Here is a 19,680-nt window from a genome sequence, read left to right on the forward strand (position 1 = left end):
ATTTGGAGATAACCCGAATTAACCTAAAAAAGATAATTTAAAAAATTTTGAGTAATCTGAGCCGGCTCCACTGCGAGGTGTTATTCGCAATTTCGGAAAACGGGCCTGAAGAACATTTTTTGGTAACTAAGGGACACGTAACCCGAATGCAACTTGGAGGTAACCCGCACTTACCTAAAAAGCAAAAGCCAAGAACTTCAGGGTAATCTGAGCTGAATCCACTGAGAGCTATTGTGCATAATTTCATAATACCGACTTGAATTTTTTTTTTATAATTTACAGCTACCCAATCGCGACAGAAATTTGGTGATTTGGACATAACCCTGACTAACCTAAAAAAGGATAATCGAAAACTTCAGGGTAATCTGAACTGGCCCCACTGAGAGTATTATACGCAATTCTGAGATCCAAACTTTAAGAGGTTTTTTTAACATTAAGAGCCACTTAACCCGTACAAAGTTTCGGCAATTTGAAGATAACCCGGACTAACCTAAAAAAGAAAATTCAAGAACTTTTGAAAATTCCGACACATCCATTTTTTTTTCTATAGGGAAGGATAACCTTCATAGGTACCTCTGCCTGTTAGTCTGCCGACAGTGGTTATGTAGGATTCACCCCACAATGGGTCACCTACCCACTAAAAACCTCTCCTTTTCACCCTGGATCCCCCCCGAAACCGCCGTTAGGCATTACTTCAGGGGTGGTGGGGGGTGAGCGAATCCGACGCATCCCTGAACTAACCTGAACTAACCTTTCTTTAAAAGGATTGGAGAATGTGCCAATAGACGTATGGGCCTCGCTCAAAGACGGCCACGTTTGCCCATCTAGTGTCTGGTTAACTTCTTTCCAATGTCCCTATCCAACCGAACTTCCTCCCTGTTCTCTAATTCCCCTTTAGGCGTTACTCCACGCATTTCCTTTCGGACTTTTGCCTTCGTAATATCTTTGACCCTTTTTGAAATTGCTTCCCAGTTTTCCCTGTTGCTTGTTAGCAGGTGCTGACACTTTCTTTTGCGATGTTTCGTCCGCATTTGGTATATGCCTCTTGACCTTGGAACCTGAACTAACCCGAACTAAACAGAACTAACCAGAACTAACCTGAACAGACGTTTCAGCCACATGGAAGTAGGGTCTAACTTGGCGAGGGATATCAACAACTTTGGAGAAACTCGAGCTGGCCCTTTTATTATATGTTATCATTTATTTAAAAAAAAATGGAAATTATAGTGATCAGAAATGAAAGTATGCCTAACTTCTTACAATACTTTACATAACAACAAATAGAAAATTATTAGTTGTCTTCTTGTAAATGCACTTTTTAATGAAATTTTACACCTAAATTTGCCATCACGCATTTTCGCAATAAACCAATAAGGAACTGAAACATCGATTACTATAGCCTAATATCACGTCCTTTTTCACATCAAAGTACCTATTAAAAGACTTATTGCACATGAGCATTAGCATTATTATGGTAAAATCCAAATTGAGGCTGCGCAGAAATTAATAGCAGAGCTACATCGCTATTGAGCAAATCATTAAAAATACGCTATATAATAAGTATATAAAGTTTTACATATAACCTAAGATGGAAGTACTTAATGAGCTTAAAGAATCTTAGTTTGAGATAGAAATGTAGTATAAAGTAGAAATTAGATTATATACTTAGACAGAAGTTTGGCAATTTTTGGCACCAAAAGTCTCGGACCTAAAAACATTACAATCTTATATGCATAGAAATCCTACACATAACATAATCCTATACAAGGTGCTCCAGAATGACGGGATCAAACTTCTAGGGATCGTTCCCTGCAACAATAGGAGACATCTGACTGTAACACGCCATGTCCGCAGATACCTCCCTAAGGCGCTATTGCTTTACGATGCTTTACGACAGTTATGTGCAAAAATAGAGGTTTTGTCGAGGTATTTTATTTATATTCAAGCCGGAACTTTTTAAAAACGTTCCATTAAACATTCGACAGCAATTGTGCCTGCAAATGATGGTGTGACTGCACACTTTCCTGTTCATGACCGTCAGTTATTAGATCGTCGGTTCGGAGAACAATGAATCGACAAAAATGGTCCAGTTCCGTGGCCCCCCTGTACACCCGATTTAACACATTTAGATTTCTTTCTATGGAGAAATGTAAAGTTTCAGGATTATGACACAGAGCGACACCTGATTGCGCGAACCATTGCGGCGTTTGAGGTCGTCGGAAACGATCAACAAATTCGCAGGTTTGCAGGAACCATCGTTTAAACAGGTGCGGTGAAATTCATGGACGACCCACGTGACCAATTACTGCAGTACTAAATTGTGTAAATAAATTAAAATAATACGTAGCAAATTCTAGGGCCACAGCGCCCTAGGGACACATTTGCGTATTGGTATTCTCATATATCCTCTATTGTTGCACTAAACAATCCCTAGAAGCTTGATCCCGTAGTACTGAAACGCCCTATATAATAATAGAGAGGAACCTTAAATATTTACAAAAATTTGGCTTTCATATATACTTTGGCACTCAAATTCTTCAGGAAGACTGCTTCGCCTAACAATTCATCAGCGACGTGGTTCTCCTGCTATAACCCCTCCTCGACCCTACAGCCCCTTGAGCCTCGCATTCCCTCCGCACTCTATTAATAATATCCGCCACCAGTTTCTCCTCTTTAACCCTCTGCTCCTCCCAGTCCAACCCTTTGTCAGCGAACTTCTTCCTGTTGGTGATGAGGGGCGGCGATGTAGGAGCCATTTCACCTTCTGACGTTTCGGGCTCCTTCTGCAGCCCCTCCACGAGGTCGGCTTCAGTGCCGTGTCGCGTGGCGTAATGCCCCATGTACCCCTTCCTACTTTTGAAGAAGACGTTGCAATGCTCGCATTTAAACAGAGGGGATGGGTTCGCGAAGCTGCTAACATGCACTTTGTATTTGTGACGGTACCAGTGGGTTCTGGAAGCTAGAACTTCGCCGCAACGTTTACATACCACGCTACCTGAAACGTGGTAATATTCCAGCGATTTCGTGGACTGGACGTGGAGTAGTTACCGTTGGATTGGGGCATGTACTCCAGAAAATCCCACTTTTTCTTCTCGTAGTTCTCCTCCGCTTTGGACTCCTCATCGGTGAGGAAATGCACCCCAGGTTCCACTGATAACGGCAACAAAGACACTTCAGGCTGTTTAGAGATGGAAGGGCTGTCGCAGGTTTCTAATGGGTCAATGGGTTCCACTGTAAGACGTACATTGGTGAATTACACTTAATGTGGTATACCATGAAAGGTACCTTTTATTTGCTCTAGATTCAGCATGTTGCGGGCTTCTTCAGTTGATATGATGACAGTCTCTTGTTTCTGGGGTATAACGGTTAATGACGATGGTAGATTGGTGTGATTTTGGTTGTTTTCCTGGGAATAGTCTATGTAGTCGTCTGAAACAGAGGGAAAATACCTCCGATTAGAGAAGGAGGTACACACGGATAAAACTACCTCAAGCGTGGATACCTACTTGCTACAGCAATGAGTAGCTGGACACGTTTACTTATCAAAAAAATGTGTAGGGAATTAAAAAGACATATCTTAGTTTAGTTGGTCACACCCTGTACAACCGCTATAGGTTGAACGTACATAGGAGCGTAGCGCTCACTTTAACGTGAGCACATCGCTTGAGTGGGGCACGAGTGTCGCTATAGTACGAAATCGACTAGTTTCTTTTCACAACTAGTTACAAAATGGTAATTTTCACTTCAAAGATAAGTTAACAAATGGGACGAGCCGCAACAATGGTTCTACAAATATATCAAGGCTCCGCTGCAATATGTTCAAAATTCATACCATTTTCTAGCGACTCCTTCAGTTTCAATTAATTAATTCACAATCTCTTCATCATACAGCAAAATCAGAAAAAACCGTGTAGGTATGAAATTCGTTAGGAAATGCGGTTTTGTGTATCGCGTCAGTTATGCGACGTGGCTTCGCTCCCACCAGAAGTTCCCACTCGTTACACAAAACCATGCAATTCCGAACTGGTTACATAAATAGCTATTTCTTGACAAGTTTTTTTTGTTAAAGCACCTATGAGCTGCGTGCGGTAACAAGCCTACATAAAAATATGCAGCTGCTGAATTCACGCAGAACGTACTTAAAGAGCGCATGTGTTAATTGAACACTTTAACAACCAGCTTCCTGGAAGATTTGGAACAATTTAACGGCCCGTTCGCGTAAGTTACGAGCCATAAATAAACTTATGAAGAAATAACAACTTTAACTAATTAGAGGTAGATTATTTATTAATAGAGGAAAATACATATAACTAAATAAACAAACAATTTTATTAATAATCATTTCTTTTAAACTGAACTATATAATGTATAATATAATTAATACATAACCTACAAAAACGAGTTATATTTTTATTGTTATTCATTTATAATACAATTTTTATTTGCACCGTAAGTTCGTATATTAATCCAACAAGGCCACTTTTAAGACAACAAAAACGTACAATCACAAAATTGCGTGAAAATGCTTCTTTCTTATGATAGCACTGTGATAACGTTATTTATTAAATTCTTTATCAAAATTTTAGTATGCATTTGTATAACTATAAACAAACAGAGCTCTATTTATCTATAAATGTTAATTGCACTTATATAAGTTCTTAATCCTAGGAATAGAAAAGCGGGTTTAACCCGGCGCAGGCTGCAAGGGCCGCTTTGTTTTTGGAAGAACTTTGATAGAAAACTGGCCAAAGCCTTAACAAAAACGTTAAACTAAAAAAAATAGAAAAGAAAAATATCACACAGTGATTCTAAGGTCAGCTATTGCCAAGAACAAGAGGCGGGATATTTGATATCCCCGGTATTTATTTATTTACAACAGGATTGGAAAATTAACCTTAAACTCTGTTTAAGAATATAGAATTAATCAACAGAAAAAACAAAAGCTCAGAGCAAAAAAATAAAAATAAATAACATGTGTTATACGAACTACATACAGCGGCTCCCAAAGAAAAGAAAACAGAGTTTTGTCCCAACACCTATACACTATTAGCGTTTAACTTAAAATTAATAATAATCATAAGTAGAAATTTGTCCTTAAACATTATTGTCTCCCGTCAATGCAGTCCTCAGCTTAAAAATAACCAGAAGAACTTTAGAAATTCACTGGCTCTAATATAGTAGAAACAACGATAAAGATCTAATATAGAAAATACTATATTGCTTAAACCTACTTAAATTGTTAGTAAACTATCTTTTAACCAGCCAAGAAGCGTGGTTAATCACATTACCTAAACTAGCCCTACTGTTGTACTTTTTAAAATCGTACCCTAGAAAAGCCGATTTGTTAGGTTCTTCTCCGTTCACAAACGGAAGTTTCTAAGCTTTTTGCGCATAGAATTTATTGCTGTTGTGGTAGGTTTTTATCATCGACCTCTAAACCGGGACGCCATCTCTGGGCGGCATTGCTGCAACCCACAAAAAGCTAAAAAACAACCCATAGCACCAAAATCAAATCAACAACAAAAAAAGAGATTCTCTCCCCTCTCTCATATAGCCGGGAAATACCCAGCCATGTGGGCAGGACTCATGGGTGCCGGCGGAAACATGACGTCGCTGACCACATCCTTGGGCATGAAACAATCGTGCACCGTCTTCATGTGGTTCTTCATCTTGTCCGGCCGGGAGAACTCCTTTGCGCAAACCGGACACGGAAACACCTTCCTTTGCTGCCCCTCGTGGTACAAAAATGCGTGCCTTTGGAAGCTGTACTTGTTTTTAAAGGTCTTGGTCACGTCCATTTTGGCGCATTCTGTGCATTGGTAGATTCCCTCATTGATGGACGCGTAACGGAACAGATTCAGCCCTCTCACGGACATTTCTGTGAGCTGCTCCGCCGGGTCTTGGCTTTGGGAGGTGGCCCTGCGCCGCATCCGCCGCTGCTTGGCCGGCTTCTGCGCAGGCGCGCTCATGGGATTGATACTGGTCGAGGGCGAGCTCATGTTGTTGTTGTTGTTTAATACGCTTTCGGGGGTGCTTATCCTACTTGAGTCGGGGGTGGCGTTGTTACTGCCCCCCGGCTCGTATTTTCCGTCGAATGTCTCGGTCACCTCCACTTTGGGCGTGAGTAGCTGTTGCTGGGTCATGTTTTGTATGTCTGAAAAGATACAGTTTTCGGTTAAACACTTCATATTGCGATCGATTTGAAATTGAATCAGAAAAAAAAAACGCAGGAAAATAAAATGAATCTTAATAAAACCAATTTTTATTTTTTGCTTTTTACTGTAAATACGGATAAGGTCATGCATCTAGCTAAACTAACAACTAAAGGTAACCAGTCGGATATAGAAACAATAATAAAATAATAATAAAGCTAAGTAAAATAAAATATCGTTTATAGACGTAGGTGAATATTACCTTAAAAGTAGCTTCAGTCCAGTGTAAGCATTCAAAAGGCAAGAGAAAGTTTAGTAAAATTAGGCAATTCACAAAAATAGACATATCAAAAAAGCTGATACGTGCACTTTTTGGAAGGAAAGAAGTGTTTTATTTCGGGTTGATTTCAATTTACGGGAAGTCAGGTTAGGAGTCGAGCGTCACAGGGGCCAGTGGTCCGAGCCCTAACTTATCTGTTAAACTACGTGTGCCCCGATCGACTTCACCCCAGTTTAAAGGGCCAAAATCCAACAATTTCTCTATCAAATTTGGGCAAGAGCCGAAGTACAGATCCGTAACAAACCTAACGCAAGGGGCCGTTGCAGGAGCCGCATTGGTCACCGCGGATTTCTGGCTATTTTGAACATAAAAAATTTCCGCCTCTGACGTACGATTCTGTTTACGCTTAGAGTTCCCCATTTAATGAATCAACAGAAACTTCCGTCGCTCAGCTTCTGACGTTCTTCCCGCATCTCATTAGCTTATTTCCTACAAACGCAGGTCAAGGGGAATCTAGCGAATCCCGCCGAGGGCTCAGACTTCCTAGAAGAATCGGCGAAAAAGTGATTAAAAAAAAATTAAAAAAAAAAAAGAAAAGTTTCAAATTGGGTCACGGAAAATCGCGCACGAGACGCGGATTTAAGAACGCAGCTGCCCGAAACAATTGACGGGTCGCCCACACTCGCAATGGAACATTTTTGCCAACTACGTTCGAAAATCGTAAAGTTGTCGGCACGCCCACCTCCCGGGCAGTTTTTTTTTTGTTTATGTACACAGGGTGTGACACCAGACAGGTTGAGACGCGTCGCGAATTTGGCCACGAAAACTTCGGGTCAATGCATCGTCAGCGATGACGAAACGTCCATTCCGCCATCCCAATGCCAATTGAAATCGAACCCCAAATAAAAAAAATCCTTTTGGGAACATAACAAATACTCACTCCCTAATCTTAACTAAAACTAATTAAACATCGCTTATACCGCGCCCAGAAACCAATTAAACAAACAGGTATAGGCCTAATGTAAACCGGGGCCTAATTAACCCTAGACTAATCGCTTTCCCATACGAAGAAAGTAAATAACTTAAAAAGTGCACATTGGTGTCGTTGTGTGAAAGCTGCTCTAAGGGTGTTTAAGGCTGTTTGTTCAATTTGTTTGCACGAAGATTACGTCTACGTTTATGTATAACAGTCTCAAATTTAACAGTTATTGCGCAAACACGGGCAGAGTTCCCCGATCTTGTTTAAATAATTCGCTTTTTTTGGCAGGTAACAGAGAGAAGGGTATCTCACCTTGAGTGCCGCTACATGGGTTATAAGTCTTATGTAAATATATCAAATATATAAGTCAATAGCAATATACTTTGAATGTAAAATTTGCCTCTTGTATGAGGGGCATAAGTAACGTTTTTGTATAAGTAAAACAGACACCTATTCATCTACTAAAATACGAATCACACTATAACGTTTATTTAAAACAGCTATGCTTTTGGCTTATGGGGAACCGCAAGTAAAAAAACATCTACCATGTATAATATAAAAAAATATTCTTTTTTGGGCTATCTTAGGAAAACCGCGAGACGCGATTGTAAGTCTGAGTAAGAAGGCACTTAAGTAGCATTTTGCTTGTGGATAATCTTGAGGTGCGCGAGCATATTATCCTTCCTAGTGAAATCCTTGCAGCACACCGGGCAAGTGTACATCTTGACGTCCATTTTGTGCGACGTCATGTAATGCCGGCAGAAGTTGCTTATGTGCGTGTACACGCGATCGCACACCGTACACCTGTACAAATTATCCTTCTCCCTAATGCAAAAGTCCCTGGCGGATTTGTCCGGGTCGGAGATCTTCTTCGAGTAGTTTATGTATCTGCACACGGGCCCGTCATATTGCGGGTCATCCTCTATCACCTCGTAATTCATAAACTCATCGATGTCCACCATCTTGCCGCCCTGAGGCCTCCGAGATACCTCCCCGTTTCCGTTTTCAACGGGACTTTCGTCCACCACCAAATCAGAGCACAGAGATTCTTCCCTTGGAGGGTGAGACTTGTCCACTCTCAGCTCCAGGGGCTCGGTTTGAGGAATCGAAATGGATTGGGGGAGGCCGAATTCTCGGCGTAAGGAAGAGTTGAAGTTGATGCAATGGACGTTGTTGTTCTGAAGCTGCTTGGAGGCTGCAAATACCGGGGTGAATTAATGCACCGGGATCGGATGAATAGCATCAGTTAAGGGAAAAGCTATAGGGAATGGCCGCGTGCTGTATCACTAAATTGTGTGCCAGACAGAGATTCTGCGTCAAAACTTGGGCTCATTCCTTACACTCTTCCCTTTACCATGTATTGCTTTAGAATATATTGAACTCACCTCTGGAAGTTGCACCACTAATCACCACCAACTCACTATAGACACTTTCATTACTTATAGCTTTTCCCTTCACTAACACTCACTGTGATCAGTAAAAAAACATATGCATAAGGGATTTATTTTCAGTTTTTAGGCGTTACATCAAATAAGAGGGCAACAAATAAGAGGAGGACACTCACCCACGGGCATATCATCAGAGTTCCGCCTCTCATCAAACCTCCCCTCTTGCGAAGTTCCAGCCACGGGCTCACCGCCCTCTTCCTTAACCTTTGCGTTATCCTCCTCTTCTTTACTGCTACTGCCATCCGAATGGTTTCCTGTAAAACCATCCATACCCATTTTAACCTCCAACATTTCCGGACTACCCTGGACTACAGAGTCCTTGGCTTCAGACTCGTCGCCGTTTGAATTGCCCGACAACCTTCTAGGCCTACCTCGTTTCCTCTTCGGCTGCATCAGGTAGTTGCCCAACATGTTGAACGACCCTGATGGAGGCGATGAGGCGGAGGCGAAACGTTTGTTTTGGTGCTGTTGCTGTATACGTTGCAGGTTTGGAATATTGGTCGAGTTTTGTTGAGTAAGGGAGTTGGCGATGTTGTCGCATTTTTCTTCGTTCACCTGGTTCAGAGAACGGAGGGTTAGTTACGGGCCAAATTTCTCTTTGAAAATCCCTTCTGAGTGCGACTTTAAAGCATTTTTCGATATACTTTGCGGTGTGAAAAAACGAAAAATCCGCCCCAAAAAAGTCCTTAAAGCCGAAACCGTCCACGTCTGAACGACTCAGTGGGACTAGACCTCATTAAGGGAAATCTGTCACTTGACAAAATTTCACCGCCTAACTTACCTCGGTCAACCCCTTAATCCTCAAGCTTTCAGCCACCCTCAAGAAATGCGTCAATCTATCCTGATCCACGCTGACCTCCCCGCGATACATGAAATCGAGCAAGCTCTTCATATCGCTATACAGGACATCCTTGAGTATGACAATGGGGTGTTTGTCGGGGTGGTTGACGAAGAGGGTTTGAAAATAAGGGCTGCACGCGGAAAGGATCATTTTATGTGCCCTCAAGAGTTGGCCCTCAACTGCCAAGGTCACATCTACGAAACTCTCATCGTGCAGAAGTTGATCGAAGACTGAGAGAAGATTGGACTGATGATTGTTCCATCGCAGGCAGAAACGTTGAGTGACCATGTTTGAAGGGGCGGTGGCCGCCGGTAGTGGTTGGTTGTACTGATCAGGGAACCGATAGGGCAGACTTGACATGGGCGGATCAGGAGCAATTTTGATTGTTTTTTTTCGGGCACCCTGTAAAGGAAAACATGAAGATTAAAATGATTAATCGCCCTTATCGCGTCGCCACTTTTTTAACAATGGTACCATTTAAATGTCTGGCACTCAATAACAATTCCACGTTGTTTACTCAGTTTCAGATAAGGCTAAATAAAGTACCACTCGCTTTTAAGGGTACGAAAATGTGAGTATTACTGCGAATTTCATAACATAACTTAGCATCTGCTCGGGTGATGATCGGCACGATCCTTGGTACCACCATCGGGGAATGTTGTTTAACTTACTAAGATGACTTTTCGTTTGCGGCCACATATGCAAAGCTCGCTCCAAGGTTACGATACTACCAGACCGGCCAAATTAAACACAATAGAAACCCGCCCAGATACTGGTAGTACCCAGGACAATTATACGTAGAACTTGTGCTGAAAAAAATGTGGCTGAAGCGTATATTTCGTTCGTATAGGTCAAACGTGGGACCAGCGCAATTTACGGCCGCTTATTCATTGTCAAAGTTAGTACTCGAGGTTGCGTTTGAATGTCATGTGTTATGCAAGACTGTTAGTACTTGCACCGATTTGGTTCTAGTTTCACATGAAATTTTTAATGCATCGGTTCTTGCGGGTTTTTGAGGTCAAAAAGAACACTCTAACGCTTCAATAATCCAATCTACAAGATAAATCTCCGATCGATAGTAAAAACCTGCTGCAGTTCCAATCGAGCTGGTACCGCCACGGTTCGCCGCACAATAGGTTCTTGTTCAAAGGGTCTTGCGTTTACCCATCACTGCACACAAACCACTATAGTCTATTTATTTATTTATGTGCTTATCGTGTTGACCCTCATTTGCCTGCGATTATATCGAAGAGGAGAGAAAGCCCATCATCACCTGGGAACCACCAGTAACGCGTCCACTCCTTTAGCGGCATTCTAACCGTCATTAATACGAAAACAATTAACTTTCAGGATATCCCCCGTACGGGTAATAAAATCCGCATAAGTATGATGTTCGGTTAATAACCGGCTTCATGACCCATTTAATGGTACTAACATTCAATTACCCACATCCTTAAATCGCTTTCGGATTAGATTTTTGAGCTCGCAATGCGTGTTTGCATCTGCAATTGCGTTCGTGCTGCAACAAGGGTCCCGATGCCGATCTGCAACGAAGGGATCCGCTCGTTCGAACGATGAACTCCGCCAGTCTTGGTCGAAATTTTTCGCCAAAAATGCCGATATTGAAATAATATCAACAACGAAACCCCCTCGGTGATATTAACAAAGGTTTAAAACCCAAATAAGGTTCCTTTCCTCTACCTTGATCGAAATTGCTTCTTCGAAAAAAATAAGGGTCATAGACGTACCGATTGCCCTAAAATTGAGAAGAATTCGACCAAATTAAGTCTAGATTAGAACTTCAGACACTACGTGCCCTCGTGTATCTGAAAAAATCCTTTCCATTTTCGTATTTGAGGCTGCGATCTGCCAACACCTTATTCCAGCGAGTTATGAATAGATCAGGGTGATCCGAGGATTAATCTCCAGTCGGGATTTTTTATTTGTTCAGCTTAACTTGGATCAGATTTTTACCTCAGTCCCTCGCTCAATGGGTTTCTTCAGGTTTCGATTAGGTCCTTTTGGTCCCGTTGTTCGGTCTTTCCATTGTTCACTTTAGTCGTTCTTACGTTCTCTTATTTTCTTCCTCGATTCTCTTCTTCGCCTTTTTCTTGCCGAAATCTAACACTTTTTTATGTGTTTTTTCGTGTACTTTGTGAAACTTCGTATCTCCGAAGTTAAATTCTCGTTTTAACTTCGCATCAAAAAGTGCAGTAAACCGCACGTCTGCACGTAAAAAACTAGCTAACTGAGCCTGAAGAAGGCTAGAGAATGAAGTTAACACACCTGCGCTTCCAGGAAAAATATTGTACCCCCTTGATTGTGAAAAGAACCCCGCTTAGCCCCGTTGGATCAACTGCGATGGGCGTGGGGTAAACTATCGCTTTTCGTACTTGTTAGTTAAGTAATTATTAAATTTCCATTGAATCCGACGTCAGGCGGCCGTTTGAAACGAATGAAAATTTTCTGCTTGTTAGTTTCCAGTTAAATTAAGAGAAAAAAGCGATTGGTGCTGCCGTTCTAACTGCGACAATAAGACCGTACTAATGCTGGGGCACAGGCTATCTCGGGTTACATAGAAGCTCAAGTAGAACACTCTAGTGATATTTGCCACAATCCAAAAATTGATAAAAATTTTAAAACTGATTCAAATTTAATTAGAGAAAGGACGCACAAAATGGGTCAGTGTTTCATCCATTTATTCCGCATGTTGACTTTGGCTCACATTGCAAAACCAAACCTAATTTTTTGCTCTATTTGTTCAATTACCGACTGTATTTTAAATAATAAATAATTTCATCCTCTACCCATCTGTAATAACCAATTGCAACCAATGGAATGGTTGCAAAGCAGATTGGCATGCAGAATTACATTTTTGTAATTTCATTTCATATTATTACCGTGTAATATATACACTCACTCTCATATATAACGCACCCAGTAATAATACTAATTAAATCTGGTAATTTTGGCGAAATAATACTTTATAACTGAGCATCAAATAATCAAAGTTTCAGTAAAAAAAATAGCTTTAAGTAATTAAAAAATTGATAGTGAATGACATCGCCTCGTCTCGCATATACTCTTCACCGTACGCTTTGCAATAAATGATAAATATTCTCTAGAGATATTTCATTTCATACTACCCCAAGATGCTGTCGTAGACCATCCAAATGACTCGAAGCCCTCGGTAGATTTCGAAGATGGCGGCGACTCATCATATCTCAAAGACGTTCAATGGGTGATAGGTCCGGTGACCGTGCAGGCCAACGCAGCAATTCCAATTGTACTTGTTCCAGGTACCTTCGAGCAATGTTCGCAGTATGCGGCTTTGTTGGAGAATGCCATTTGGGAAACTTTGCATGAAGGGTACTAATACTGGCCTCAGGACATTGTTAATGTAGCATTTATATATGTATGTATATTGAATAAAAAATCTAGAGGATCGATGGCAAAAAAAAACCATTGGCGTTCTTTATTTTTTACTAAAATTCTGACCGTTTGATGCTCTATTATGAAGCATTATTTTGCCAAGATTACAAGACTTCATTGTCATTATTACTACGTTCATCTCAAATGAAACTGAGTATATATTTAGTTCGTTATTTACTACGTTCGTTGTACATACTGCTGCGTCAACGCGAAAAATTCTCAACTGAACCTACTTTTACATGAATCATAAAGGATGTCGCACACTGTTCATCACACTTGTTTAGTCCATTCGTACTTTTTTGTCTGCACCGGTAATCCACGTTTGAATAGAAAAACGTATTTGTCCATTGTTTATATTCAAAAAGGTGTACTTTAGTCATGCTGCTATGAGCAACCGTTTTCGTGAAAAATGCTGTTGAACCATGCTTCGAACCGAAAAGTTTACAACGCTTTATGGCCAAAAAATTATTTTTGTCTGTAAAGTGAATAAAATTTTTGTACTTCGCCAGCCTTCAGTTTCGTTATCAATTTCTCCATCAAGATTCAGGTAAGCCTAGGTAAGTCTGGTGGTAGAGCGGAGGATCCGCAGAATCGCCAGTTCCAAAACGTTTTTCTCGAAAACGATTGCTCATAACGACACGATACAGGTATTCCTTGTTCAAGCAGAAACAATAGGCAAATACATTTTTCTATTTAAAAGTGGATTTCCGTTATTAACAAAAAAGCACGAGTGAATCAAACAAGTATCGTGGCCACCAAGTAATTAGCTACTGGCGCGCTAAGGCAACTCGGCTGAATCGCTTATTTCGATCCCAGCAATGCGTAGCAGGGCGCTGTGACGGTAGGACGCCCTGTATGTTGCTGGGGAGAAAATTTCCGAATTTTGAGATTATCAGAAGTTGTTATTGTCAGGCTTCAAGCGGGGCCTGTCTGGCACCCAATTGTTGGGGAAAAGTCGCTACTTTTCTATCGTGGCAAGTTTCCACACAATATTATGCCGGAATTTGATCGTAAATTATATTAAAGAAAACAAACTACATGAAGAATTAACTAAGTTCTGTGGTATGCGCGCCTATCAAACCAGACATAAACAAATAACTGGAACCCAAAAAGCCGCCCAGCTTTTCTACGAATATCCGCGTGTGTATTATTTGCTCCCTATGCAACAAACTAACAACAATTTGTTACTAGCAGGAGAACCTGCCGCAGTATTCCATCTAGCCGAGCAGGCCACGCGATCCCCCCAAACCCCCCGAACGCAAAAATAATTACAGATCAAGGTTCCCGATAGGTTGGGATGCGCGCTCACATTCCGCTTAGCGTTCGTTTCCAGCGGACGGGCGCATGTTCCATTTTTTTAAAGTAACCTCATCTCACCTCACGTCAACACCGAACATCTGAGCGCCAGCCTACATCAATTTATGCCCACATAAAAGTTTTATTGCAAACGTACTTTTTTCCTGCGGCAGAGTGACGAATTTTCAGTGTTTGCGAAGAAACGATCACCTACCGCCTCCTGCGGGGGACGCGCCGCCAATGGGGACGTCGCAATTATTGCCGAAACAAAAAAGAAACGTGGTAGCCATGAAACAAAATACAACCCGCCTACTGCTACTTACAGACTACAAACTACAGCCTTGCCTGTCGTGCAGTTTGCGCAACCCCGCGGCTTACATTACATTACTGCCGATTTATTAAAACGGACCACGTGACGAGATAAGTTCTTAATAGGAAAATCGTCCTGCGGGTCCTCCGGACCGGGAGCATGGGGGCTCTAATATTGATTATTACGAATTTATTGATTCCTGCACTATCGGCGGGGTGCACCGGATTAGCTACTGTAAATAGACGAAATTAGCTCGGATATTACCTTCCTGCTTTCTGCGACTTTCGCACCGAACGGACACCAACGAACCTACCGAACTGAAACAACAAAAGGGTTGGAATCGCCAGCAGGAAGCACGAAAAACACCACTGCACTGTTGTTACGACGCCATGTCAGCAGGAACTCTCACGCTCCGTCCCTGCCGATCGGGTGGTCGGTTCGGAACTTATCGGGGTTTGGTCGGTCTACGGGGTTCTTTCGATCGCTTTTGGCGCAATTACCGCAGCAGGATCCCCCCCATATGTCACTTGACTCGTTACATTCCTGCACCGATGGCCGTACGGCTATTTTCCGCTTTAAACATTTTATTAAACAAATTTAAAACCGCTCACGACACTGCGAGGGTTCGCAACTGTTCGCCGTCAAAGAGAGGGTGAATGCGTGGAGCCCTCTCTTGTCGTCTCTGTGATCCCGTCAGTGAGTGTCAATTCATTGATTTAGATGGCGCGCTTTTCTGGGTCAAAATTATAACTTACCGCAACTCGCATTTTTTTCCCAATTAAAAGCCGCCAGCGCACGTAGCGACAGGCGGCGTTGCCGCTGTTCGTTTTTTAGTCACCCTCCCCACGCCAAACTTTAAATAATTCAAATTAAACTCGTCTCATCTAATCTAATCTATTTTGAGCGTTCCAGGTGGAGTAGAGTGATAGAAAATCGATTCCTCCTCTTCGTTCGCCTTCTCAGTCCTCTTTCAAGCTCATCCGAACACCACCGAATGTAGCAACGTCAGAACCCGAGGGACTGGAATTACGTCAATATGCCTCATGGCTGTGCCGAATGAACCATTGTGACGTCAATCCCAGAGACGTTTCTACTCTCCAGACCAAGAATCCTGCCGCAGGGGTATTCACGATTCTGTTGGTTATTTAGTACTAATAAGGTAAAAAAAGGTTGCTGCTTTCGCCGCTAGCAGCGGGTGCGCGAGGCAAGAGGTAGGGGTTGTCAAGGACATTTTCGACCGTTTAGTCAAGTAAACTTTCTATGGTAAATATATGTTCGGTGGTACTACCTTAACACTTTCATTTACTTGTCTTCCCATTTCAATTATCTCTGTGTCTTCTCTTACTATGATACGCAAAAATCGCCTCCCACCATGTTGCAATGTTCATGACTATTTCAACAAAAAGGCAACGTCGCACCTAGCGTTTTTTTCATAACTGGAAGTCACGGCAGGATGGCTTTCTTCGGTTAAAAATGACAGTATATTATTGAAACCTCGCGGATTAAATTGAGAAAATGGCAACGTTGCATTTCGCATTAGTTTTTGAACACAGAAATTTGGTTGGATTGGAAGGCACCGTTGGCGGATTGTCTACAAACTCTGAGACTTGGAGGAAATTTTCAGAACGTACTGAGGACAATTTCGTTTTTCTCATGGATGTGTGTCTATTCTGGAGGGTGGAAATAAATAATCGCTGAAAGGTTTTTCTCGAAGAGCTTAGTAAATGTTAAAGGAATTGTAAGCACTCCGTATATCTACAGATTTTTTAAAAGAATTTGAGGAAATGTTCAAACAGGTGTCCATAAATAAGTCCTCAGAGAGCTTCATCAAAGATTTTGTTTGTTCGGGTTTTAGAAGGTTGTTATAATTTTCCATACACACTTTTACAATTTTTATATGCGGCTTTTTCATACATTTTTGAATTTCTCTTTCACTAAAGAAGACGTAATTGGGAAAGTCGCGTTTTCCTGTCTCCCAAAAATTTAATGGTTGCTGTGTTTCCTAAAAATTGAGAATCGTACTAAATTTTGTTACCGCAAAATTTTAAGGTTTGAAGGAGATTTTTAGCCTTTCAATAAAGTTTTCCAAACGTATTTCCCAATTGATGCTCAAAATAATGCGTTTAATAGGCGCCTCCCAATCGTTTCTTAAAATAATTAAGAAACAGGCAGCTTTTAGAGTTTACAACCGTTGCTCTGAGACTTTTGGATTTGTTGAGGGGTCTTTGGTCATTTTTCATGGGATCCAATCATGAAAATACGTTTTTGCAGATTTATATTCAATATTTCAGAATCCGATCATAGACGTAGGTACATCTTACCACCCATAAAATGTTGCTTTCATATGCGACTCGTTTTTTTTTTTCATTTTTAGAGTCTTTTTGCGTTTCCACTTCGCGTGTTTTTCACTGTCGATCTTGAATCAGTTCTTGAATTTTACCAATACTCTCTCCGATGCTGAACTCCGTCCATCCATGAGAAGGGAACTTTCTATAAACAGTTGCTCCATTTCTTTTTTCAACTCTTTCTTGGGGACAGGTATTTGCGAGGGTGTTGGTCAAGACGATGCCAAACCAACTAAACTATTTACAAAAATGATCGAAACGGCACATTTTCCCGTAGACGAGAGAGACGAGACCAAGATATTGTTATTTTTGCCAAAATGTCCCAAGGAATGGAAACTTTATGAAAACCCCTTGTAATTTTTATGCACCAAAAATAAAAAAATTTAAATACCCGCAATTACCAAATGCAGTGGATTGAAAAATGACAATTTTACACGGGATTTTCTTTATCGCGTATGGAATTGAATGTTTTTTCGCGATAAGTGTTCGTCAACAACTTGAGAAAAAACGGGCTTTTAGACTTTTTTTGTCCATGAAAATCGTCTAAAGCGTTTCCCAAAAGCGAGCTCTCAAGAATAACTGAAATATACCCCATTTCGCCTATTTTTATGAGCCGTTTAACTGATTCATCGCATGTGAAATTTGCTGCCTAGATCAAATTAGCGTCTATCAAAATCTGCTGAGGCATATGTTCATGCTCTAATTATTTTTATGTTTTTTCAAGGGTTTTTCACAAGGAAATTAAGAACAATCAACAATCCCGGTGAGGAAGCAGGAATATTCTGAAAAACTTGATTCTGAAGGAGAATGTGGTTGACCGTATGGGCTTTGGCAGTAGAAGGAAGGAGTCTTTCTTGGGTGATCTTTCGCATCGCTGTTTCTTCCGTGCTTTATCTTAATGGCATGAGCAATATTCATACTTCTTTTAAATCGTTAGTAGTAACGAGAAAACCATGTGCACTTGAAAAACACACTTTCCGGCTTAATTGGCACAAAACGCCAAGCAAATTTTCTTTATTCACCCAATGTTCATGGTAGGGATAAATCCTCCATAGGAAGTCTCTCTCGTCACGTCACAATTTAATTCCTCACACTTGCAAAAAACTGCAGTGTTTAAAGTCATCTAAGATTGCTTTTGATGACGCAGGAGGATTATGGTCCATGGTTTCTTCCCTTCGGCATCTTCCCATCAATGCCGACGAGGGAGGGAAATTGCGAAGGGAGGGCTGCGCTGTTGCGTTAGTAGCGTTTTGTGGATCTCTGGGTTTGTTAGGGGAATTGGGCAGATCTCCGTTAGATGCGCGCAGGAAAAAATCAAAGATAAATAAATAAGTGAATAAAAAGCGAATTTCGGTTTAAATCGGTCGGTGATGTCATGCGCGCGCCATAGGATGATGATCAAGCGAGGCAAGGGTGTGCGCGCAAAATCTAAAAAGCCACAGCTACTTACGCAATACTAATTTGTCCTTGTAATCGCCAATAATCCCACTGTGCACATCTAAAATGTATAAATCAGACGGCGGCGCACTTTAAACCAAACAAAAACACAGTCGACACATCATGTGGGTTGATCGCTCGTGGAGGCAAGTTGGGGCGCAAGGGCGCGATCGAGGGATGGAAAATTCGGTCGTCGGGGACCGCACTGGAACGCAGTGGTGCACACCCTCCGAGTAACTAAATAGAACTCGCTCGTGCCCCGGCGCAACCCGTGCTGAGAATGCCGCCACCACCACGCAGCCGAGTTAACCTTGGAAATCGTGGATGTACAGCGGACGAGCACAGTTACAGGGTACGACCAACGTCCAATAACATCCACTGCGCAGCTGGGCCGCTGTCATTGGGCGCTTACGTAGAGGGCTTAAACAGCGGACCAGAAAAGTGGATGTGGGCGTGCGCTGGTGGGTCGCGACCAAAGCCCGTTTGGTCCGCGCATGGAAATGGGGATACACGTGCACGCTATTCGGTGGGGTTGCTGACCCCCCTGAAAAGAGGACGACTTTTTGACTTCTCGTAACACTTTTCGGTGGGCCCGTATTCTCTCTTGCTTACTGTTCACAAGCCGCTCGAGGGTGTATACTCTCTGTATATTACACTCTTGTGTGATATGTTGATTCGGAGCGATGCCCACCCGGATCGAAGCTCGCTTACAAGCCTACGACTTTGAGGGGGCTGAAACGAGAATTCCTTCTAATACTCCCAGAGGCGTCCGTAGCAAGCATTGCCTACTTGTCCCCCTCCGACAATCGCCACCAGCCATTCGGGTTCGGGGGGAGGGAGGGGAAGCCCGTTTCCATATTTTGAAGCTTTTATGGTGAAGAGACACCCTGATTATGAGATATGGATCCATACTTCGGAGTTGGCACTTCCAAAATGTCCTAAAAAATTAATTAAATGATGAACTCCCATTCTCTGATATCTTGGCACTCAATCCAGAGAGGGCCTGAAACACATGAATAATGCTCTGTTGCCGGTTTTGGTCCTTACAAGCAATGAACTCTGATAGTATATTGATTTCGGCATCTCTATAAACGAACGGTGGAGATGGGTAAAAAAGTTTTGGTATTGGACGCAAAGAACGAGGAATTCTGAAGCATCCC

At 41.9% G+C, this 19,680-nt stretch overlaps 1 protein-coding gene across 6 annotated transcripts; it reads right to left on the bottom strand.

The window, feature by feature from the left end:
- Positions 1-1,218: 1,218 nt before the first annotated feature.
- Positions 1,219-18,852, bottom strand: ttk (zinc finger and BTB domain-containing protein ttk). 6 transcript variants are annotated; one of them, XM_066287797.1, is made up of 7 exons: positions 18,534-18,852; positions 9,641-10,102; positions 9,231-9,414; positions 8,976-9,113; positions 3,286-3,429; positions 3,049-3,231; positions 1,219-2,995 (listed from the first exon to the last, which is right to left on the bottom strand). In XM_066287797.1, the coding sequence occupies exons 2-7, from the start codon at positions 10,058-10,060 to the stop codon at positions 2,556-2,558; spliced, it is 1,509 nt and encodes a 502-aa protein (XP_066143894.1). In that variant the 5' UTR covers positions 10,061-10,102; positions 18,534-18,852; the 3' UTR covers positions 1,219-2,555. The 6 variants fall into 6 exon arrangements, with proteins under 6 accessions (XP_066143894.1, XP_066143891.1, XP_066143892.1 ...); XM_066287794.1 differs by lacking the exon at positions 18,534-18,852 and adding an exon at positions 15,003-15,727 and having other exon boundaries at positions 1,221-2,995; positions 8,976-9,414; XM_066287795.1 differs by lacking the exon at positions 18,534-18,852 and adding an exon at positions 14,643-14,970 and having other exon boundaries at positions 1,221-2,995; positions 8,976-9,414.
- Positions 18,853-19,680: the final 828 nt, after the last annotated feature.

Source organism: Euwallacea fornicatus, chromosome 11 (genome assembly GCF_040115645.1).
Source record: "Euwallacea fornicatus isolate EFF26 chromosome 11, ASM4011564v1, whole genome shotgun sequence".
NCBI lineage: Eukaryota > Metazoa > Arthropoda > Insecta > Coleoptera > Curculionidae > Euwallacea > Euwallacea fornicatus.